General features: G+C 36.6%; 2 protein-coding genes and 1 pseudogene across 2 annotated transcripts; all 3 read right to left on the reverse strand.

Moving 5' to 3' along the window:
* Window positions 1-1,866, reverse strand: part of LOC110460659 — a 10,190-nt pseudogene extending 8,324 nt beyond the window's left edge.
* A 4,454-nt stretch (window positions 1,867-6,320) lies between these two features.
* Window positions 6,321-12,813, reverse strand: LOC110460633 (glutathionyl-hydroquinone reductase YqjG-like). The gene is made up of 9 exons (XM_021513657.1): window positions 12,528-12,813; window positions 11,419-11,426; window positions 10,161-10,339; window positions 9,483-9,555; window positions 8,935-9,133; window positions 8,610-8,703; window positions 8,214-8,330; window positions 7,872-7,988; window positions 6,321-7,536 (listed from the first exon to the last, which is right to left on the reverse strand). The coding sequence occupies exons 1-9, from the start codon at window positions 12,698-12,700 to the stop codon at window positions 7,447-7,449; spliced, it is 1,050 nt and encodes a 349-aa protein (XP_021369332.1). The 5' UTR covers window positions 12,701-12,813; the 3' UTR covers window positions 6,321-7,446.
* Window positions 12,814-17,488: 4,675 nt separating this feature from the next.
* Window positions 17,489-23,577, reverse strand: LOC110460647 (glutathionyl-hydroquinone reductase YqjG-like). The gene is made up of 9 exons (XM_021513680.1): window positions 23,359-23,577; window positions 22,636-22,643; window positions 21,364-21,542; window positions 20,630-20,702; window positions 20,057-20,255; window positions 19,740-19,833; window positions 19,405-19,521; window positions 19,050-19,166; window positions 17,489-18,628 (listed from the first exon to the last, which is right to left on the reverse strand). Exons 1-9 carry the CDS (start codon window positions 23,550-23,552, stop codon window positions 18,539-18,541), a joined length of 1,071 nt encoding a protein of 356 aa, XP_021369355.1. The 5' UTR covers window positions 23,553-23,577; the 3' UTR covers window positions 17,489-18,538.
* Window positions 23,578-25,259: the final 1,682 nt, after the last annotated feature.

The following is a 25,259-nucleotide window of genomic DNA, read 5'->3' on the forward strand; positions in this document are numbered from 1 at the left end:
TAATTATAACATGTGTACTATCTTCGATTACACACTTGCAGCAAATATCTAAGGAAATTAACCTATAAAAAGATGTTACTAGCGAAAGAACAGTATATATATCAAGATATAAGTGAATATTTACCAAGTCTCATGTTTACAATTGAATTTGATGCAGAATACCAGCCAAACACTTGTATGCCTACATCACTACTGCAGTAAACAATCATAATTACAATCGTACTGATCGTCATTTTGCTACTAACTATATGAAATGTAACTGCATACTGAAATGAAATACAAATAATATATTTATTTCTATACTTAGTTACTTATATCTATATTTCAACTAGGGTAAAGAACAAGGTTAGTTACAAAATATCAATCTTCTTCGTAGAGCCACATCACTTAGGCATTTGACTAAGTTCACTTCCGGTTTTGAGGGATGAAAAACATCAGAAAATATGTATTCTGTTTATGTCATGTTTCTGTTAATATCATGTTTTTCTCTGACAAATGGGAAGTGATATTAAGAGAAATCTACTGTATTTAAAGGTTGGATACTCAGGGTTTTATATAATAAACTATTTCATTTGGATACACATTAAAGCATTTCTTTTACAAAACCATATATGTCCTGTCACTTCAGATGGATCTAAACATGTGTATTGTGAATATAGTAAGCACTTTGTTCACACCTTTACTGAATGAAGCACGTCCTCATATGACCCGTGTCACCTGTAAAGGACCATCCCTTGTCGTCAAAGCTCCAGTCTACTACATTGTATGAGATGGCCTATTCCAGCCCTTTGAGTTTCCTGACGATCAGAGTACGATGAGCCCAGAGACAGGCTAGGCCTAAGGAGCCATTTCACCAAGTATTGTTTTTTTCCAATCGGCCTGATCTGGACCAGATCGTCCGGAATCGCCTCCAATCGTCCCCTTTTTTGACCCGATTGAGTCCCGATCAATGGACCATGGCGGGGGACGAATCACGGACATTCCTCGTGCGATCGACACGTTTCCGGGGCGGAAGTATGCGAAAGTATGCGCGAGTACCCGCAGGTACACGGCAAAGGCCCGGTAGAGACCCGCTTCTCGCGCGCAAGTGAGCGATCTTCGCGCGTTGTTCGGCCGAGATAGGACGCGAGAGATGCCCGCCGTTCTTCGCGCGAGAGTTGCCGAATGTAGGCGTATGTTGACGCAGGGAGCCGTAGGAAGCCGAAAGTAAACGGTCTCCGGACGATTTAAAAGATCTTCGGACGTTCTTCGGCCGACCAAATTTGCCTAGCTCGGCCGGAGATCGGTGTGTTTGGGGCCCGACTATATAAATCGAGCCACATCGAAGCCTTTCATCACTTTCTGACCAGCCAGGGAAGGTCATGGACCAACAAGCAGTGGTGGGGCTTGTTGTAGCTCTACAGCTTCGTTCTGCCATAGCACAGCAAAATGTTATTACACTAGAAAATATGCACGACCCTCGGCAGAGAGCGACAGAGGCTATATGAAAGCTTCAGAGGGCGGGCGTGACAAGGGTACCTTCAGGGGACCCTCGGACGACCAAGACGACCACGGGCCGACGGTTTTTGATCGACTACTGTTTTTTAACATGTTTAAAAACAGTAGCCGATCACTTTTTCGGTATCCAATCCTCGGAGGACTGAGGCGATCGCGCCAGATCTTCCTCGAAGGTATAGGGTAGTGCTCGACAGTGCTCGCAGGTTCCCGACTATTTTCGCAAAAATGCTGCCGATCGACCAAAAAAGGGATCGGGTACTATCGGGACCAAAACAATCCTTGGTGAAATGGCCGCTTTACGTACAGGTGATATCTCCCCGACGCCGACTTGTACCCAGACGATCCGTCAGCTGTACACGTGAGAGTCATACCATGACGTGAAATAAGCAAAGTGAGTGTAGAATCACTCGTTTTGTTACAGCAATTAACAAAGCGATGTAAACGTCATTAACAACCTATGACGTTGGTAAATTATATTATATTATATTTTGAATTTAATTAACCAATCCTTTTACATTTTTATTTTGAAATCATCATTATTTAACATTGTTATTCTATTAATTTTCAGCTGATATAATGAATTTCAATATTCACATTAATATGACAATTTTAATAACTGAACTAATCAAATAGCATGAAGTAAATCGAATCTTAGATATCCGAAGCTACAAAATATGCAACTGTGTTGTGTTCACATCTCCACGTATTGTTTGTACATTACATTACGTATCACACGGTATCAAAGGACGAATATAATAACAAAGTACTAAAATATTGCTATTTTTCTATCAAAACATAACGTGAATATAATGTTTTTTTAGGTTTAGTTTCGCCTCTAAATAAACTTTCGTTAATAAAAGGGCACATACTAATCTGTTGTGATGCAGCACCCAGAATTGTTCATATGACCAAAATAAGAATGTAGATTTATCCTATGATCATATGCTACAAACAAACACTTTTTATAATCATAGTTTAACATAATGATTTCACCAAAGACAATTTCAGTCAAACCTGCTCAGGAACCAGTACTTAGTACATACTTCAACGACAAAAATTCACCGATCCATGTGTCACCGATAACAAAGTAATGGTAGCTACTTTGCACACCTTTCATGATTTACTAATAGTCGAACGCCTCTGGCTGAGCATCACGACACTCATTTTTCACCTAATAACGATTAGTCTTAATGAGATAGCATGCTCGTTCGATTCGCAAAATGTCATTAATTACCTACTTTTTGCAATTATGTCTGAATCCCACGCCCAATGACGTCAGTAAACAACAGCACACCTATCCAGCCGCCGTTATTTGTGATATGTCACTTACTTGTTATCATGCAAAAACGATAATACTAGGATAAAACACGAAAAATCTTCCTCTCAATACATTCTTAATATAGAAAGAAGTTAATTGGCAAAATAATATGCTATATTTGCATTGACGTTTTCACTGTTTTCGAGTTTCACTTGTATTGTTAAATCACATTAACTACAAAACGTTCGGTCTTCCTACTAGTTACCATGATGTAACTACAAAAACGTTCGGTCTTCCTACTAGTAACCATGATGTAACTACAAAAACGTTCGGTCTTCCTACTAGTAAACATGATTTAACTACAAAAACGTTCGGTCTTCCTACTAGTAAACATGATTTAACTACAAAAACGTTCGGTCTTCCTACTAGTAACCATGGTGAATGTGATATGTGTTAACAAACAAAATAATGTAAGAAAACAATGCTATGGCTCGTACACACTCCAGGTTGTCGATCTTTGACACCAAATCGCCTTGCCGAGAAATATAAGTGATTGTACCTCCTCAACTGCAGCTGCAAACCTGAATATATTACATGTATTGCGCCTGTGGAAGGGAAACACGATTATTTGTTTTCTCCATATTAATCATGATGTACGGGGGTATATTGTCATACCGAAATAGAAAATTAATTAACAGCGAAGTTGCTCATCAGTCTTTTTGCACCATTTAGTCGTCCGAATCCATGCATCTTGATTGATTGATAGGTTTTACGTCCGCTTCACTACCGAGTAGTTCGGTTATCCAGCAGACTTGGTGCATCTTAAGATTTGTTTATTTTTATACAATGCTCCGAATTAGGGAAATATGACCGGGAAACTTGAACGCATGGCGGATAAATGGTGTTTTATTTCCCGTCCTTCGATCAATTTAGTTCAATCAGACAGTAAATATTCAATCTCATAATAACAATTTTATTTTTTTGTGTCGTTACTTAATTATCACCTTTTACAAAGGAATTGTTACCGTTACATACACTCTGTAGGCGGATAATGATAAGTTGAAAAGTTAGAACGTATGTGTTACAATGTATAGATCAGTGGAGCCTGCAGAATATAATGGTGTGGATATCTCAATAACATGTTCAGTGAACAACTAGAACGCACGCAACAGATGACGTCACGTGGCCTTGGGTACTGTTTACGGTTGTCACTTGCTAGGCTGCTTATCCTCTAGGTGATGATGTATTTGTTATACTAAGTACAGTTCTGATATTGTCAATATTTAAAGGAACGTAAATATATGTGTCACCAATGCATATTATTAGTTACACGGATTTTTGGCAGGGTATACGGGATGGTATGACCCTAAAGGGTTGCGTATTTCCTGTAACGAATTTATTACCCCTTTGAGTCTTTTATATTGGTTTTGTACAGTTCCCCGTCAACTTTTCTGGTGTCAAGATAAAAATGGCACAGTAGATCTGCCTCATTTAGTTTCGTTTTATCAAATTCCTCGAACTGTTCTTCCTGATTCTTTTCTTTTAAATACGGCCTCAGCATGTTTGCCGCTCGTCTGTTCGACTTTTGAGTGTTTTGTGGCACATAGTTGGCCCTTTTGGCGAGTACTTCCTCATCAGTATGCGAAGCGAAACGTTTTGTCATTTTGTAAACATCGCCAGAAGCAGACGACGAATGCGAGTTGTCTCCCATTATCGTCCGCAAGATACAAAGACACGTGACCCCGTATACCCCTTGTAAAAGCACGTGATTCCACCGTATTACTGCTGAGAATCACGTGGCATGACCGTATACCACCCGAGAGTTTCGTATACCCCTTTAGATTTACGAATGCGGTTTGGTACACTGTAGTTTTTAACCAATCAGATTCCTAGATTTTTCTCAAAGGGGTAATAATTATATTGATCTATCTCGACACTCATTCGTAAAGCATGATGACCAAAGTATCATATACATTCGAGTTTTAGCTATATTTAGCTTCATCCTCTGTCGATATCGCCCTGGATCAGCAATATGGTAACATGTGATAGAGTAGATGATGATTTAAGTGTTATACTAAGTTAGGTTCTGATACTGTCAGCAATGATAGGAACGTAAATATACTTGTCAAGAATGCATAATTTTATTGATCTTTCTCGACACTCATTCGTACAGCATGATGACCAAAGTATCCTATACGTTCGAGTTTGAGCTATGTTAATTGTGTTTTATTGTGTTTGATTTATTGATCGAAAAAAAACCACGAAAGACCGACTGTTTCCTTATGAATTCCCCTGCGATAGGGCGATTTCCCATTGAAGTAGAATCTTTCCTTGGCACGGTCACATAAAACTAGTCTACAGCTGTAAAACCAAGCAAACCTTTTTAAAATAACGGTTGGACCACCTATATAGAAACCTATGATCGTTGGGTGATCAAATAGAACATAGTAGGAATCGCTATCCATACACTATTGTATAAAGCCTAGTGCTATACCTGGTGTAGTCTAGAACATGAGCACGTGTGTACACGTATGTATAAACAGTACAGAGATGACCTCGCGGGAGATAGAACATGCAAGTCATCTATACACTACAGACTACAAGGAGTAACGGAAGGTTTAGGAATAATTATTTTTAAAGAGTACAATATTTCGTTTACCATTCGTTGCATCTACCCTATTACCCATGTCAGCATTAAACATGACAGTGGATATATTGGACCCCGTTTTATCAAGTCTTGTTAGTTTACCATGAAAACAAAGTGCGTATCGCTGTGTCGAGTCTAATTATAAAGTACATAATACTTCCTTTTTCCCATTTCGATATTTTGCACCTTGTGATAATTTACTGGAGACAAACACTTCAAGATTTTTTTTCGTCGGATATTCAATGAAATGCCTGATACCACTATGTCAAGTGTTAATTAACTAGGTGTAATATGCTGCCTTGCACTGTGTTGTATCAAGTTCAGTTAGCTTGCTACGATAAAGCCTACGGTAAGGTATCCTATTCTACTATGCTATGTTTGTTAAGCTGCAAGTTAACAATACCCTGAAGAGTATCAAACTAAATTAAGGCTTGTTTATGTCACATATCTGTGAAATAGGAAACGCTACACCTGGATTCGACTTTGCATTTTACGCCAGGTTTTGTTGTCTTTCCATTTGGTTTGGTGTCTCTTAACTTCATTTTAACATTCTTTTAAACTGCAAGTGATGAAGTATGGATTGTCAAGTAACGTTATTAACCATTCGTTTTCATTCGTATCACGTAAGGTTAAATAATGACAACAGACAACCAAAATCGCACAATGTATTACACAATTGAGAACTGCTTAGCCTATTATGATAAAAAAAAATGTTGCTTTAATTAGTTAACGATTTTTGTATCAGAATAAAAAACCATTTCATAAGCTATAGTTACAGGTCGAATGGGAAGCAAGTGAGTTCTGATTGTAGGAGATACATTTGATCCGTCTCCTTTATATTCCATAGACAATATTGCTAGTCCCCAGCCAATATTTCGATTTCGTGCTCTAAAAAATTACAAAGACATGATGTATCGATTCCATGGTTTAATGATTGAATGGTGTATAAAGTTCCTCTCCAAAAAACAACGGCATGACAAATTTACAAGATAATTTGTTTAATACGTTATATGCGCATGGAATATCGAAACCTATATGATACGTTCCTTCTTTTCAGCACTGTTTACCGGTTGTTCATAAAATTTAAGCAATACAATATCTTTAAAAATGCTTATCAATATCTCATATATGTCATGTTGTATTTGATACTTATCACCATATGGGGACAAATGAACGAGTCTGTACTTTTATCATCACCTTCCAATGTATACTGCGGACCATTGTAATTCACATATGGAAACATCAGTAATTTATGCCACATATTTATGCCGTTATTCATGTCCAACAAATATTTGAAATGAGAAAATATCTATCTGGCAAAATATAGTTGCCAGTAAGGCTTAGAGAATAACTAAATGAACGATGTTGTACGAAGCTGCACGTGAAAGAAGCAGTTGCAGTTTACCATTCGATTGTTTAAAGTTAGACTTCCCCACACGTAGGAGCTGAGGTGGTAACAGGTAACAATATCAGTTACCAATCTTAGAACATGTCAACCAAATTATCTATTTTGATAAAACATTGTACACATGCTAGTTCAAATTTAGATATTTTCAGATATTTAAATTGCATTCTTTGCAAAACATGACAAAATCTTCTAGAATAATATCTGTCCACTCACAATATATCATACAGCATATGAGACATCCATTTATAAACTATTTTACACAATTGGCACTATCTATCTTAGGGTAGTTCAGGATCTTTAGAAATTGTTTACAAACTCTTAAGCCCAGAAAGCAAAAACATATGTGTGTTTTAATAACGTCCGCGTATCTTTCTGGATTTTATTTGAAACTTCACATTTTGATTACTGTGTAACGCCATGTCGGATTGCTAAGCTGGAAAATCATGTTTTCCATTTGAACATTCACGTAAAAAGTATGTTACAATGTTGTAGAATGTTGGAAGAAAAGTCTTTCAATATCCACAAATTTTCAACAATTCAGAGAAATACCCGTTTGCATTGTCGAATTTAATGTCACAGTTGTGTTTAGTTATGGTGTCACGTGATCATAAAAGCGTTCCAAACACGATACTTGTTTCACATGGTGTCCCTGCCATGAGGAGTGGTAAAGTCGATGTCTGGTCCAATGGATATGATTCGTGAGGGGTTGATCGATTCATGACTCGCCTGTAACGAGAGGAAACACAGTGATATCAGAGTCAAACCTGTAGAGCTAGACTTGTTTAGTTCCACATTGAGAGTTTTCTGAATGCGAATAAAGAAGCAGTTTATAGTAATAATTGATTAACCATATAGTGTATATTAAAACTCGATTGTCCATTTAAGATAAAATTATGTGCATCTCTACATTTGGTGCCGTATCAAGATGTGACTAGTCAGAGGGCGTCTTGTAAAGACGACGTAATAGGTGTTTTTTCTCAGATATATTACAGACCGGGTAATATGACTAGCACCATCGGACCTAGAGTGGGCATACACGACTTTAGGGGTACGCTACTCACCATGTAGTGTTTAGTGATATGTTCGAAGTTGACGGTATCAACCATCCCCGGAATCTGGTACACGTCCCTTAGGTATCCCCACAAATTTGGGTAGTCCACAATCCGTTTCTTGTTACACTGGGGAAATATATTAAGCACGCCATTTTCAAAACGTTTTTGGCATCGTTAAAGATAAAACTAACTACATGTGTCCCTCTCAATCATTATTCTTTCTCACCGACACCAAACAAGCAAAAGTTATATTCCAATTCCGAATCGTTCATTTGTTACTTTGAAGACCTTAAATGTCTCTTATATACTGATTATCAAATTAGGAAAACCGGTATTTAGTAAGGAACTAACCTTAAAATGTCCTACGTAGACCTTATCAAACCGTATAAGGGTTGTGAAAAGGCGGATATCCGCCTCTGTCAGGCTACTTCCGGTGAGGTAGCGTTTTTTAGACAAAATATCTTCAACCTGAAGCAACAAAAATGCAAGACCATTGTTCTTGTTATATCTGTACCAATAATGTGGACTTAAAGACAGAAAGACAGAATTTAAAAAAACAACGTACAAAAACAAAATTATTACAACGGAGCTTAATTAGCTTGCTTTTCTTTTGTGTCAATAGGAAGGATCCTATGAAACAGTTATGCCTGACAATGCGACATTAAAAAGGCAGGGAATAATATAAAGGGAGACGGTAAGATGATCATTTAACATTTAGGATTTGTTATATAATGGGGTCATATTTACCCTATCAAGACCCTTGAACACCTCGCGCACTGCTACATCATAGGCTTCTTGAGATGTGGCAAAACCACTCCTGTACACACCATTGTTGATCATCCTGTAACAAACTCTTTTTGTATATCACGTGTGCTTTCAAAACAGATTAGAACAATCATAATAGGAAAGGTCTGAAATTAAGGGAAGGAAAGATCTAAAGATGCGATATCTTGAAAGTATAAAAAGTACATAATATAAAATCCACAATCGGCACAAAGAATGGGATCATAACGTAAATCACAATTACTGAATGATATTAATTTCACTTCTTTAATTAATGAAAACAACTCACGGATATATCCACTCGTTCACTTCGTCGATATCCTTCCGAAGGGGTTCTGGGTAAAAATTGAACTTCCGTTGTTTCTCACTGGCACAGAAATCATTGAATTCTGAGTTTAACATCCGGATAATCTCGCTTGACTCGTTGTTTACAATTGTTTTCTTTTGTTTATCCCACAGGACGGGAACGGTGATCCGGTTGGCATAATCTACGACAGGACAGTAAAGTAACAATTAGTGTGACAGTGTCGCTATAGCGTATAATAGGACGAACAAATAACTGAGATTTGTCAGAACAGTGACCAAATTAGCGCTCACATAATCTACAACAACGGCGATATTAACAACGGGAAAATGGGTTTTAGCAAAAGGTAGAAAAAATTGATTGGACGAAATATCCCGGTATTCATTAGTCTTCAACAAAGCATTATTGTACAAGTATAGTATAACAGAAAGACACTTCCCCCAGATCAATATACATACATGTATATATTTATCGATGTAATTCGTTTGTGCAAATTTTAACAATAACGTTATGGTGACATGAACTTAACTGACCTGGGTTCGCTTTTAAGTATATTTCCAGCATGCGTGAACAACCGTTGACTGTGTCCAACGTGCAGTTAGGCTTCTAAATTTGTATATAAAACAATATTAGTATTCATATAATTTCCTTTCTTGACTGGAATGACTGAAACTTTGGTATAATCAAGCAAGATTGTATATTTACTTTATGACAAACATGCTACTGTCGCATCATGTACAAAACAAAACAACGTCAAAAATCCCAGATATTTTCCTGGTTAAGTGACAGAATTGTAGGGGAGAGGCATTACCATCCATCAAATCCATTTAACTTACAACGGGCAATTTAACAGTACAATAGTTTGTTACTTAATACGGCGATCTTATGTCATAAAACAATGTGTCTATATTAGCAGCCAGTCACATTGTTTTCTAAGTGGAGTAAAAAAAAAAAGGAAACACAACCATCGTATATAAAGAGAGAAAACTCTGAAAATGTATGTCTTACACGTTATTGAATGTGGAAGTGTATCGATATAAGTATCAATTTCTGACATACGAGTAACCAAGGTACAATGAAAATATTATAGGTTATGATAGTAGGCGTCGTATGAATGGTTTAAGGAGGAAAAGAAATTGCGAAAAGGTCAAGGTCATTTCCTTTACGGAGTACAAAATGTAAAAACAGTGCGAGTTCTACAACCTACATACCTTGTCCGTGAAAGACCAACCTTCTCCGTCCATGAACCAGTCTACTACATCGTATGAGATGGCCTGTTCCAGTCCTTTTAGTTTCCTGACAATCAGAGTACGATGAGCCCAGGGACAAGCTAGGCTTACGTACAGGTGATATCTCCCCGACTCCGACTTGTACCCAGACGATCCGTCAGCTGTACACGTGAGAACCATACCATGACAAGAATCAAACAGATACTACATTTGAGTAAAGAGTCACTCTTTATCGTGCTCACGGTTGCTAGCTAGGAATATGAACGCCATTTTACTGTTTGTTATTTTGTTTGTAATAGTTCATGCAGCTTTCAAAATTGTCCATATCTCCCACAAAAATAAAAAAATAAAACATATTCAAACATCTACACTATCTAGACGCTATACACATCAGAACATTCTAGGGTTGGTTTTAATTAATAATCTGCGAAACGTATAATTGTGATTGAGTAGCACAATTTAATAGATAGATGAATACGAACTTAAAGACTATTCCATAAAAATCTTTTAAGTGGGGGTATCTAAGTGCAGATCTGGTTAACAACGGGAATAGCAGTAAGAAGGTTATTTTTAAAAGTGGATTCCTAACGCAGCTGGATTTGAATTCGTACAATACTGCTTAAGTATATACATGTATACAAGACATTTCAATCTTTTCAATTAACTGGTCGAATTGGGCACTGGTGTCACATTGAAAATGGAGGAACTTCAATATCGCGACGTGTGTGCCTTACGTTCATCTTTAAAGATGCATGGTGGTACAGGTGTAACCACTGCTGGTGGATGTCTAAGTACGCGAGATTTCCGCAACTATCAAGGGCACAATTACCTAGCACATCTTTTGAACAGTGGTACGTTACATAACAATATACAGGTTTATACAGTATTATCTTGAACCAGTACTTCTCTAATAGTTAAAATTCATCTAATTAAGTTATACGAATCAATCTTCTGTTTTAACAGTAGTTTATACCAGTGTAGATGTCCACCCTTTCAGTCCCTTGCATCACCGATGGGTGCTAGAAGGACTAAACCACTGTTTGGTGAAATGAAATTCATTTTTCCCAGGTGTTATAGATACAATATCATGCGTGCTGCTCAAGTCCATCTTTGTTGACTTCTAACGATAAACAGTGTCCAACACTTAGCTGAGTATTACGACACCTCTTTAAAATACCTACTTTATTTATTTCTGGAATCCTCATGACGTCACCATACAATAAATTGACGTGTCACTTACCCGTTATCCTACAAATTGAAAAACAATGTTTTTTAATGAAATTACGACACATTTTATTTACATTGTACAAATCAATGTTTATCGGGTCGAGTTTCCGAGGCTGAGATATATTTATGTGTATGTACATTGTTAATGTACGGAAAATGACCTTTTCTCATGCATACTTAACTCTGACGTACACAATGTCTATAAAAAAAACATTTAGTCTGTAAAAGTATAGAATCACGTATTACACAGAAATTATTCAATATTTGCTATTCAATTCAATGCTTGCATATGTCTCGCCTATTTGTCGTTACAATTATGTAACGTAGTCGTTATAGCTATGTCTTTATAACGAAATGATATACGGGAATATATATACGTCATTATATCGACAAGGCCATGTCAATATAACAAACAACAGTCATCAACTGCATATTACTTTATGAATGACACCAATTAGTATAGCATGAATGCAAACACTACTCATGTCCATGACTTTTTAAATCTTGTATTCAATGTTAATGATATATATCGTCTCAAGACATATCCCTGTAAAAATAACTTGTACATCACATCCAACCGATAAATGCTTTGCTTATAACCTATTAAGTGATTTTCATACAAAACTGTATAATCTCTTTACTGATTATCCACACCACATATCCCTTACGGAGGTATTTATAACCGTAGTGTGATAAGCAATGGTCAGTTGAAAAACTAGAACGCATGCGTTATTAGCGTTATCAATATTGTCTGCTGTCATACTTATGTGTTGTAGCACAGTTGTTTTAAGCAAAAAAACTTTTGATTAAAGCATGTGTAATTTACATGGAATATGTTCAACCTGAGATTACTAAATAGTACTGCATATAATGTATGTCACAGACGTATATAATCTAATCCGTTGTACCTATCAAATAAGTAATTTTCATACTAGAATACATCAAACAAATGTATGATCGTAGATGTACATTATAAAATGATGTTAGCCTACAGGGATATCTTGTTACAGAACAGCAAATATTGATAGAGCGACACGTTAACATGACTCCATTTGATATGAAACAGTTTTGTACATTTGATTAGCACACGCATATTGAGTCTAGTTCGATAAGTATGCTTACCACTCACGGAAGACTGACTTCTTCCTGACGAATTCCCCTTTGGTAGAGTTGGTTATTTTGAATTCTGTCTTGGAGTTTGGGACCGCCATGTTCCTGCGTTTGACACCTGATAGATCAGCTAGCTGTATGAACGTACGTTTGGTACATGTATGTTTGATGACGTCACGGTACATGTTCCCGTCCACGTGAGTTGCAAGCTTTGTTTACTAAAGGGTAGTACAGGACGCATGGGGAGAACACGAATGAGAAACGTGTTAAATCCAATAACGCCAGGATGTTTTCTACGCAGCAGACAAGGATGAAAATCCTCGATTCTGCAGGTGGTCTCTATCGACATGCAGTGGGATTACACCGTATATGCGTACTAGTTTATACCCACGTGCATATGATTTAGAAGCTGTTGCTTAAAATCAAAATGGTCTCTGATGTAACTGTTCACATATTTTTAGAAAAGGTTTCAATAACACGTACATGAAATGTGGAAAGAGCTGTGTGCTTCTTCTGTGCCAACGGACAATATGTCTAAATTTAAAATTGGAGGGATGTTTTACTTCTATATAAACAGAACATTTTTCTGTTATTGCATTGGTTATGACCCTCACTATTGTGTTTATTTTGAAAGACTGTAAAGTAGTCTCTTTTTAAATCTACCAACACGTGTCACCTTTTTATTTTAGTTAGTTATTAACCATTGTGATATCACCAATGTGGTCAATAATGCCATGCAGTTCATTATCAGACGATATGTTAGTGATATATTCATAGATACACAAGCACCGCCTTTGTAAACTAACCTAACTACAACAGAATGGTCGTTTTGTAAGAATTCCATATGTTATAGTTGCCTGCAAAAGATTGCTTTTGATACATCGATTATTACTGTGTGAATGTTAAAGTAGGCATTTGTTTCAATTGTCAGTAACATACTCTGATATATATGTCTTTACCTTTACGTGGTTTGAAACATGAGTTTGGTCTCATATTTTAACTTCTTTGTCATCATCATCATCATCATCATACCAGTTCATTTTAACAAGGTTGCATGGAAATTGTATATCATGTTCCAACTTATCATTATAAGGGTTTTCAGGGGGGGGGGGGGGATACCTTGCAGAGCCTTGCCTAATTCACATTTCAATTTGCTACTTTATAAATTGGTTATTTTTGACTTTGAACATTAGTCTGATGTCATCTGTCTCTATAATATTTCTTTTTCTTCCACTTGTGTCTCTTATTTGATAATGTTTATATATATATAGTATATAGTTAATTGACAAAAGAATGTGTAACTTTTGCACTCTCCGTATTAAATTTTCACTTGTACGGTATAATTAAATTACCTAAGAAATATTTCCTGGTAATCATAATAGTGTACATAATTAATTTGATAATGTTAAATAAACACAACTATTTAAAGAAAAATTTATGACTCGTAAATTATCCAGATCAGAATTATTAGTTATTATACCCACAACACCAAGACTGCCTCATAAAATACAGCTACAAACGTATGTAGTACTTGTGTAAGGGGAAAACGATTCTTTGGGTTCTCCATATTAATCATGATGACACGCATTGTATGGATGATGACAATAAGGTTGAGGATGATGATGGTGGCTATGAGGAACGATAGTTTGAACGTTTAGGATCAGGATCTGATGAGATAGTGATGCTGATGATGATATTGATGATGATGATGATGATGATTGTGAGGATGATGATGATGATGATGATGATGATGATGTACGGGGCTATATTATGATATCGAATAAGAAGATTAAACAAACAGTGAAAATGCTCATCAGTGTTTTACACAATTGTTGTCGTCTGCTTCAGTCGTCCGAATCCATGTACCATGCTCCGAATAAGGAAAATATCACCGGAGAAACTTGAACGCGTGGCGGATACACGGTGTTTTATTCCCCGTCCTGCAGTAAATTTAATTAAATCAGACAGTCTGTTATATAATGAGGCATAACACTATTTTATACATAATTACAGCAATCATAATAATGCAACTTGTTTTCGAAATCATTTATATTATACTATTCAAAGTAAATAGTTCATCTTATATTATAATACCAATAAGTTACAATATCTCAGAAAAAGTAGTGATACTTTACAGTCTTTATGTCATTGTTTAATTAACACATTCTACAGAGAAATTGTTACCGTTATATACACTCTGTAGGCGGGGTATGGTAAGTTGAAAAGCTAGAACGTATGTGTTACACTGGATAGAGAGATCAGTAGAGCACGCAGAACAGTTAACCGATCAACAGTGCCTTTTATTATGATGTGAATATCCTACATATGTTCAGTGAACAACTAGAACGCACGCAACAAATGACGTCACGGGGCCTTGGGTACTCACTTGCTAAGCTGCTTATCCTCTGTCGATATCGCCCTGGATCGGCAATATGGTAACATGTGATAGAGTAGATGATGATTTATGGGTTATACTAAGTTAGGTTCTGATACTGTCAGCAATGATAGGAACGTAAATATACTTGTCAAGAATGCATAATTTTATTGATCTTTCTCGACACTCATTCGTACAGCATGATGACCAAAGTATCCTATACATTCGAGTTTTAGCTATGTTAATTGTGTGTTTGTACACTTTTGATTTATTGATCGAAAAAACACGACAGACTGTCTGTTTGCGTATGAATTCCCCCGCGATAGGGCGATTTCACATTGAAGGAGACTCTTTCCTTGGTACGGTCACATAAAACTAGTCTACAGCTGTAAAACCTTGCAAACCTTTTTAAAATAAAGGTTGGACGACCTATATAGAAACCTATGATCGTTGGGTGACAAAATAGAGCATAGTAGGAATCGCTATCCATACACTATTGTATAAAGCCTATGTATAAACAGTACAGTAATTGACCTCGCGTGAGAAAGAACATGCAAGTCATCTATACACTACAGGTTACAAGGAGTAACGGAAGGTCTAGGTAGAATTATTTCGGCCACCGTATGCAATATTTTGTTTACCTTTCACACATTTATATTGTATCTACCCTACTACTCGTTTTTGGCATTATTCATTACACTTGATATACCTGACCACGCTTGATCAAGTCTGGTCAGTTGACCGTTTAACAATGTCCGTATCGCTGTATCAAGTCTAATTATAAAGTACCAAATACTTTTTGATATTTTGCACCTTGTGATAATTTACTGGAGACGAACACGTCAAGATTTGTATGCTTCATATTAAACCTGATACTACTGTGTCAAGTGTTAACTGCATGTGATATGGTGGTTTTTACTTTTGTATCAAGTTCGGTTAGCTTGCTATGATAAAGTCTACGGTAACGTATCTTATACTACTATAGTATGTTTGTTAAGCTGCATGTTACCAATCACCTGTAGAGGATCAAGTTCACTTAAGGCTTGTTTAGTTTGTATATCTGTTATACATTTGTAAAAGCGCTAGAACTAACGGGATAAACGAGTCTTAAATAAATAAAAAATACATGTTTATTAACAATAAATCAAAACACCCACATCAATTTTATAAATCAATCAAAAATAAAATAAATGTAAGAAAGTTGAAACATGTGTTCTGGCCACATGCGAGAAGTTCCGTTCATATAAAGGACTGTTTTCTACCCCACAGCGATCATATATCTAATCGAGCACAATACATGCATAGAGTTGCGTACATGAGCACACAACACATGCATGTACCCTCCAACCCCAAAGTATTCCTATATACCCCCACAGACATCCCATGCCGATTCTCCCACCTTCTCCAATCCCTCCCCGGTCCACACAACTAGCACTCGACCCAGTCCATAACACTATCGGCACATCTCTATGGTACCCTGCACTTCTTTCACACACCCGCCACCCTCCCCACCCACATAATAAATCGTAACAATTATACCTCCTTCCCCCTTTACCCTTACTTATAATCACACTATACATTAAAAATCATAAAATGTCGGAACGATGAACACAACTAAGTGACAGACATGGTGAGGTATATAAGAAAGAGGACATTTATAAAGTACAGTTAGCTTTATTTTAAGTGACGAATGATGAGGAGCGGATTACATGAACGAACAACAACAGAACAGCCTCTGCATGACTCTAACCACTAACCACTAACACATTATGTCAGATGGGACTATAAATGGTGGCCCGTGTGAGAACTGTCCATCCATGCACGATCCCTCCGAATTTTTCGAAAAAGAGAAGACGTGATAACGCCGACACAGAGGATAGAATGAGATTTATTTTTGACCGTTAGAACTATTCTCTCTTTATCAGACATTTAGAAGGATTAGTGTTAGGTAAAGGCAAACATTAGGCCTAGGAGTCGTCTTACAAAAAATACAGGTATACGTTAATACATATACATTGTAGGATAGAGGGCTCCTTCTCTCCTCCTTTTCTATTCCTTTACTCCATACTGTATCATTTCTACTAATTTTCCTGTCTCTTCTTCATCTGGTGGATACTCGAACTACTCGATAGTGAAACGGACGTAAAACCAATCAACCAATCGATAGAAAACGCTCACGGAACATTTGGGTAAGATATAGCATTTTTCTGCAGGTTTTTGTTGTCTTTTCTTTACATTTGGTGTAACATAACTTTTTTAACGCTTTTTAAAGTATAAGTGATTAAGTATGCATTTTCAAGTTAGGTTATTAACCTTCCATTACCATTCATATCAAGTAAGGTTAAAAATGGCAACAGAAAACCAAAATGAATTACACAGTCGAGGATCTGTTCAGCCGTTTAATATTTCGTGCTGATTGAATTATCAAAAGTAAAAATCCATTTCAAAAGCTTTAGTTGCAGGTCGAATGGGTCGCAAGTGAGTTCTGATTGTACAAGATGCATTTGCTCTGTCTCTTTTATATTCAATAACCAGCACTGCTAGTCCCCAGCCAATATTTCTATTTCTAGCTCTAACAAGAGATGAAAGACAACATGTATCAATTTTATAGTTTAATAGTTAAATGGTGTACAAAGTCCCTCTGCAAAATTCAACAGCATGACAAATAAACGAAAAGCTTCTTGAAATACATTATATACGTAATACTATGGAATAGAAAAACCAATCTGATAAGTTCCTTCTTTACAACACTGTTCACCGGTTGTTCATAGAATTACAGTTATACTACTTCTTTTAAAATGATAGTTAAAATGTTAAACCTGTCATCTGGTAGTTTATAGTAATCATCATATGGGGGGAAAATGACCTCACCTTTATTTTATCATCACATTGTTTTCTGTTGACCATTTTCATTCACAAATTAAGCAATAAGTGATTTATACCACATGTGTATGCCTTGTTAAATGCTAACAGATATTTAAAATGAGAAACTATCTATATGGTAGCATGAAGTTGCCAGGAAGGCGTGGAGAATTACTAAATTAACATCTCAGTTGAATACTGTACGAAGCTGCACGTGAAAGAAGCAAATGCAATTGATCATTGGACTGTTTATGTTAGCCTTCCTCACAAAAGGAGTTGAGGTGGTAACGGGATGTCAGCATCAGTTACTTATCTTAGAACATGTCAACCAAATTATTTATTTTGATAAAACATTGTACACATATTAATTCAAATTAAGATATTTTCAGATATTTAAATTGCATTCTAAACAAAACATAACAAAATCTTTTAGAATAGTAATTTTTTCACTCACAATATAATATACAACATATAAGACGTTTCAATGACGTCCGCGTGTTTTTTTCAAATTCTGAATGTTCATTTGCAACTCCACATTTTGATTACTGTGTACCGCCATGTTGGATTGCTAAGCAAGAAAAATATGTTTACAGTTAGAACATTCACGCAAACCATCTGTTACAATGCTGTAGTATGTTAGGAAAAAAAGTCTTCCTATATCTACAAATTTTCAACAATTTAGAGAAATATCCGTTTACATTATGAAATTTAATGTCACCGTTGTGTTTTGATTATTGTGTCACGTGGTCATAAAAACGTTCCAAACACGATACTTGATACGTAAGTATCACATGGTCTCCCTGCCATGAGGAGTGGTAAAGTCGATGTCTGGTCCAATGGATATGATTCGTGTGGGGTTGATCATTGCATGACTTCCCTGTAAGGAGAGGAAATACGGTGATATCAAAGTCAAGCCTGTATACCTGGAATATTTTAGTTCTATTATCACGATTGAACACAAATTCACTCAATTCGCCTATATTCATTATGTGTGTATGTGAATCATATAGAGTTAGCCGGTGTATGACTCCAAATCGAGGGTTTTCTGAACGCGAACAAGGAGTAGTTTATAGTTATAAATGATTAACCATATAGTGCAAAGTAGAATTCGATTTACCATTAAAGGTAAAATGATATATGGCTCTACATTTGGTGCAAAATAAGATGTAACTCGCCAGATGGTGTCTTGTAGAAGCGACGTATCAATAGTGATTTCAGATATGTGATAGACCGGGTAATATGACTAGCACCATCGGACCTAGAGTGGGCATACACGACTTTAGGGGTACGCTATTCACCATGTAATGTTTAGTAATATGTTCGATGTTTACGGTGTCAGCGACCCCCGGGATCTGGTACACGTCCCTTAGGTATCCCCACAAATTTGGGTAGTCCACAATCCGTTTCTTGTTACACTGGAAAAATATAAAAACAAAAACCTTTTTAAAACGTTTTTGGGCATCGATGAAGATAAAACTAAGTACATCTGTGTAGATGTGACCAACTGAATCATCATCACCTACCCTCCGACACCAAACAAGGAAAAGGAATATTTCAATTTCGAATTGTTCATTTGTTACTTTGAAGACATTTCATGTCTCTTATATACTGATGACCAAAAGAAAGTCAATCAGTATTTAGTACGGTACTCACCTTAAAATGTCCTACGTAGACCATATCAAACCGTATAAGGGTTGTGAAAAGGCGGACATCCGCTTCTGTCAGGTTACTTCCAGTGAGGTAGCGGTTTTTAGACAAAATATCTTCAACCTGTAGCAACAAAGAAACAAAAATGCAAGACAACTGTTCTTGGTATATCTGTAGTAGCATTGTGGACTTTAAGACAGCATTTTCAATTGACAGTGTGGCCTTACTTAATGCAAGGAATATCATATAGATAATTGATAATGTCAATTGACCATTAAAAGGGAGACGGGAAATTATCATTTTAATGTTTGGTTTTCGTCTTATAATGGGGTCATATTTACCCTATCAAGACCCTTGAACACCTCGCGCACTGCTACGTCATAGGCTTCCTGAGATGTGGCAAAACCGCTCCTGTACACACCATTGTTGATCATCCTGTAACAGTTTTTATATACCACGTGTTTTTTTCAAAACTAGAGCAATCATATAAGAAAAAGTCTGGACTTTAGAGAAGGGAAGAACTGAAGATACGATGTCTTGAAAGCATATAATGTACATAACATACAACAATCGACACATTAAAGGATGGGATCATCACGTAAATCATGATTACTGAATTATATTAATTTCACTTCTTTAATTAATGAAAACAACGCACGGATATATCCACTCGTTTACTTCATCGATTTCCTTCCGGAGGGATTCTGGGTAACAATCTAACTTCCGTTGTTTCTCACTGGCACAGAAATCATTGAATTCTGAGTTTAACATCCGGATAATCTCGCTTGACTCGTTGTTTACAATTGTTTTCTTTTGTTTATCCCACAGGACGGGAACGGTGATCCGGTTGGCATAATCTACAACAGAACAGTAAAGTAACAATTAGTGTGACAGTGTCGCTATAGCTTATAATAGGACGAAAAAATAACTGATATGTGTCATAACAGTGACCAAATGTCGGCTAACATAGTAATATTACAACTGACATTAAATACAACAGAACAAGGGGAGGGACAATGTACATTGCACAAGTGGTCAGCATATGATACAAGTGTTGTACAACACTTTTCGCAAGAGTAATATACATACATGTATATATTTATCTATGTCATTCATATGTACAAATTGTAACATTAAAGATATGATGACATGATAAAACGACTTTATACATTGAATGCTTCAGTAAAAATACAGATCTCAGTTATTATGAATACAAGTGATCTTTACTGACCTGGGTTGGCTTTTAAGTATATATCCCGCATGCGTGAACAACCGTTGACTGTGTCCAACGTGCAGTTAGGCTTCTGAATGTGTATATAAAACAATATTAGTATTCATATAATTTCCTTACACAACTGGAGTGACAGAAATCTTGGTATAATGATATGGGAGGTAAACATATTAGTATAAGTACGGTCGTGTATTTACTTTATGACAAACATGCTACTGTTGCATTCAGTGTAGGGCGTTCGAAATAGGGTTTATATGGAATTTTGTATGAACTTCTTTAACATCATGGAACGTTCTAAACAAAACAAAGGCAAAAATCCCCGAGATTAACCTGGTTAAGTGGCAGAATTAAAGGGGAGAGGTAAATATAACGGTACAGTAGTTCGTGACTTAATACGGCGATCTTATGTCAGAAAACAATGTGTCTATATTAGCAGCCAGTCACGTTGTTTCTAACTGGCGAGAAATAAGGAAAAACAACCATTTTAAAAAATGACAGAAAACTATGAAAATTAATGTCTTACACTTATTAAATGTGTAGGTGTATCGCTGTAAGTATGGAATTCTGACATAAGAGTAAGTTTGAACATGGCTCAATGAAAACATTATAAGTTACGATAGTGTGCATCGTATGAATGTTTAAGGGGGAAAAGAAATTGCAAAAAAAGAGATCAGCGTCATTTCCTTTACGGAGTACAAAATATAAAAACACTGCGAGTTCAACAATCTACATACCTTGTCCGTTAAAGACCAACCTTCTCCGTCAAGGAACCAGTCTACTACATCGTATGAGATGGCCTGTTCCAACCCTTTGAGTTTTCTGACGATCAGAGTACGATGAGCCCAGGGACAAGCTAGGCTCACGTACAGGTGATATCTCCCCGACTCCGACTTGTACCCAGACGATCCATCAGCTGTACACGTGAGAGCCAAGACAAGAAATAATCACTCTTTATGGAGTACTCAGTTGCAAAATAGGAATATAAACACCATTTTAAACCAGAATGAGATAGATATTTTAGAAAATAGAAAGAAAACATATTCAAAAATCTATACTATCTAGACGATATACACAACAGATCATTCTAGAGTTGGTTTTAATTAAAATAATTTGCTAAACGCATAATTGTGATTGAATAGCATCTTGTATTTTTAATAGATTAATAAACTCAAACGAAAAGACCATTCCCGGAAAATCCTTTAAGTAAAGGTACATGTATCTAACTGCAGGTCTGGTTAACAACGAGAATGACAGTTAGAAGTGTGTTTTAAAAGTGGATTCCTAACATAGCTGGTTCTTAAGTTATGGTGGATTTGAATTCGTACAAAACTGCTAAAGTATATACATGTATGCAAGACAGTTCAATCTTTTCAATCCACAAGTCGACTTGGCGACTTGGTCACTAGTGTCATATAGAAATGGGAGGAACTTTAATATCGCGACCTGTGTGCCTTACGTTCATATTTCAAGATACATGGTGGTACAGGTGTAACCACCGTTGGTAAATGTCGAATTAGTACCCGAGGTTTTCCGCAACTCTCAAGGGCACATTGTACACCTTTTAAATAGTGGTAAGGTACATAACAATATACACGTTTCATACATTATTATCTTGAACCAGTACTTCTCTAATATTTCAAAATCATCTAATTAAGTTTTCCGATTCCAATTTCTGTTTTAACAGTAGTTTATACCAGTTTATATGTCCACCCTTTTAGTCCCTTGCATCACCGATGGGTGCTAGAAGGACTAAACCGCTGTTTGGTGCAGTGTAGTTCATTTTTGGCAGGTGTTATAGATGCAATATCGTGCGTGTTGCTCAAGTTCATCTTTGTTGACTTCTAACGATAAACAGTGTCCAACACTTAGCTGAGTATTACGATACAGATACGTTGACCTGATCACGACTGGCTGCAGTTCGCTCGCAACACCTCTTTAAATACCTACTTTATTTATTTCTGGAATCCTTATGACGTCATCGTACAATAAATTGACGTGTCACTTACCGGTAATCCTACAAAAAGAAAAAAATATTTTAATAAATTACGACAAAGTTTTATTTTCATTGTACAAATCAATGTTTGACGGGTCGGATTTCCGATGCTAAGATATATTTGTGTGTATGTACGGAACATTGTCATTTCTCATGTATACTGAACTCTGGCGTACACAATTTTTATAACAACAGTAAGACTAATAGTATAGAATCGGGTATTACAAAGAAATTATTTAATGTTATTTTATTCAATTCCATGCTGGTACAGTATATGTCTCGCCTTTATGTCGATGCAATGACATGACGTAGTCGTTACAGCTATGTTTATAATCTCCTTACTGATTATCCACCCCACATATCCCTTACGGTGGTATGTGTAACCGTTGTGTGACAAACTATGGTCAGATGAAAAACTAGAACGCTCGTGTTATTAGCGTTATCATTGTTGCCTGCTGTTATGCTAGCACTAAGGTATATAGTACATCATTATGTGTTGAAGCACAGCTGCTTTTAAGCGAGATAACCTTTTTTTAGCATGTGTAATTAGCATTGAATATGCTCAACTTGAGAATAGTATATAGTTCTGTTTATAACTTTAGGTCACAGACGTATATGATATATTTGGTTGTATCTATCAAAGGGAAAGTTTTATACCAGAAGACACCAAACAAATGTTGATCGTATATTAACACACTCGATGCTATATTGAGACAAATTTGATAAGTATGCTTACCACTCGCGGAAGACTGACTTATTCCTGACGAATTCCCCTTTGGCAGAGTTCGGTATTTTGAATTCTGTCTTGGAGTTTGGGACCGCCATGTTCCTGCGTTTGACAGCTGATAGATCAGTTAGCTGTATGAACGTGTGTTTGGTAAATGTACCTGTCCACGTGCGTAGCAAGCTAAAGGGTAGTACAGGACGCATGGGGAGAACACGAATGAGTGACAATACCGAACAGACCGTAACCGATAAGTCTAAACGTGTTCAACCAATGCATGTATATCTAAGGTAGATGTGTGGTTTTTTTTAGTTTATCTCTAACGAAGAAGGGTTAAATTTTTCTGCATTTTTGACAAGGAACAAGTGCGTTATCGGTTATGAGATCTAAACTGTTCATGTTTACGCTTTTATTACGGGAAAAACGTCCTTAATATCCCCCATTAGAGGAAATAGTATAGATTCCCCAAGAAAATATCACTGTCCTCTATATACTCCTTATACATATGTACGTACCAAGGCAAACACAACACCTACATTTGTAAGCACGGACGGAGTCGGCATTTATTCATAAATTTAATATGAATATAATGAATACGCATTAAGAAAAGAACTACCCTGACTTCATGTATCGTACACACAAACAATCCTCCCACATATACCCTCGCATGGTTCATCGCCCTACAAACGTAAAACCAAGCGCGCCACCCAACCTGAAAACCTTATTCGGCGCGACAGGAGGTGTACCAGCCCGGCAATGCTTAAGTTTTTTTACAAAATTGATGCTGGGATTTCCTAAATATGACGATGCCCACACATACATCTGTTACATAAACATAAAATTCTGCTATAATTTTATTTCAAGCTGTACTACGCCGTGCGAGGTGCGAAGCTAGATTGAACATACACGTACCCATAAACTACCCTTAGCATGTGCCTCAATCTGATTGGTCAAAACCTCTGCAGGAGACAGGCAACTGCCCTCATATACTCCGTGTATACAGGACAAATATTTCCCGCTATTCTCCGAAACGCGGGAAAGTGATATTCTCGTGAAATGCCAGAATCTATAAAAACAATTAGATAACTTTCTTTCTTAACTTATGGATGTATTTATACATTCGAATAATGCAAGGACTGTTAAATCTGCCGAGGGTTACAGCAACGGCTGACTTGATTTTTGTTTGTTTGTGCACTTTTCATCGTTTGTGCTTGTTTCGTTATGTTCAATTGTTACTACATACTTCTGACATCTAGATAATCAGTGGTGCTTAGAGAGACATCACCTTATCGAAATAAGAACGTATTTATAAGTGAAAAGAAGGAATAGGGGCCGGAAATGTCGCAATGGAAGCAGTAAATGAGTTTTACTTTCTACAATTTCCTTCGTAGTTGGAGCACCACGTTAGTCGCCTTATACGACCACTCGAATAAAACATGTAACTGGTTAAATTCGCCTAGACATCTGATTTTCTTCTACATATTCAATGTTGAACAGTTGCATATCAAAGAATAATCAAAGCTTTCCTACTTCAATTGTCTACCTAAATGAAACAAAAATGTATACAACGTATGGTCTGTATTTTAAACTAGGACAACTCAACAACTTAGGCTAAAAGAGGGCGGTGTACAAATTAAACTAGGACAACTCAACAACTTAGGCTAAATAAGGGCGGTGTACACCTTAAACTAGGACAACTTAACAACTTAGGCTAAATGCGGGCGGTGTACACCTTAGACTAGGACAACTCAAAAACTTAGGCTAAATGAGGGCAGTGTACCCCTTAAACTAGGACAACTCAACAACTTAGGCCAAACGAGGGCGGTGTACACCTTAAACTAGGACAACTTAACAACTTAGGCTAAATAAGGGCGGTGTACACCTTAAACTAGGACAACTCAAAAACTTAGGCC

This window comes from Mizuhopecten yessoensis, unplaced genomic scaffold, assembly GCF_002113885.1.
Source record: "Mizuhopecten yessoensis strain PY_sf001 unplaced genomic scaffold, ASM211388v2 scaffold10447, whole genome shotgun sequence".
Taxonomy (NCBI): Eukaryota; Metazoa; Mollusca; class Bivalvia; order Pectinida; family Pectinidae; genus Mizuhopecten; species Mizuhopecten yessoensis.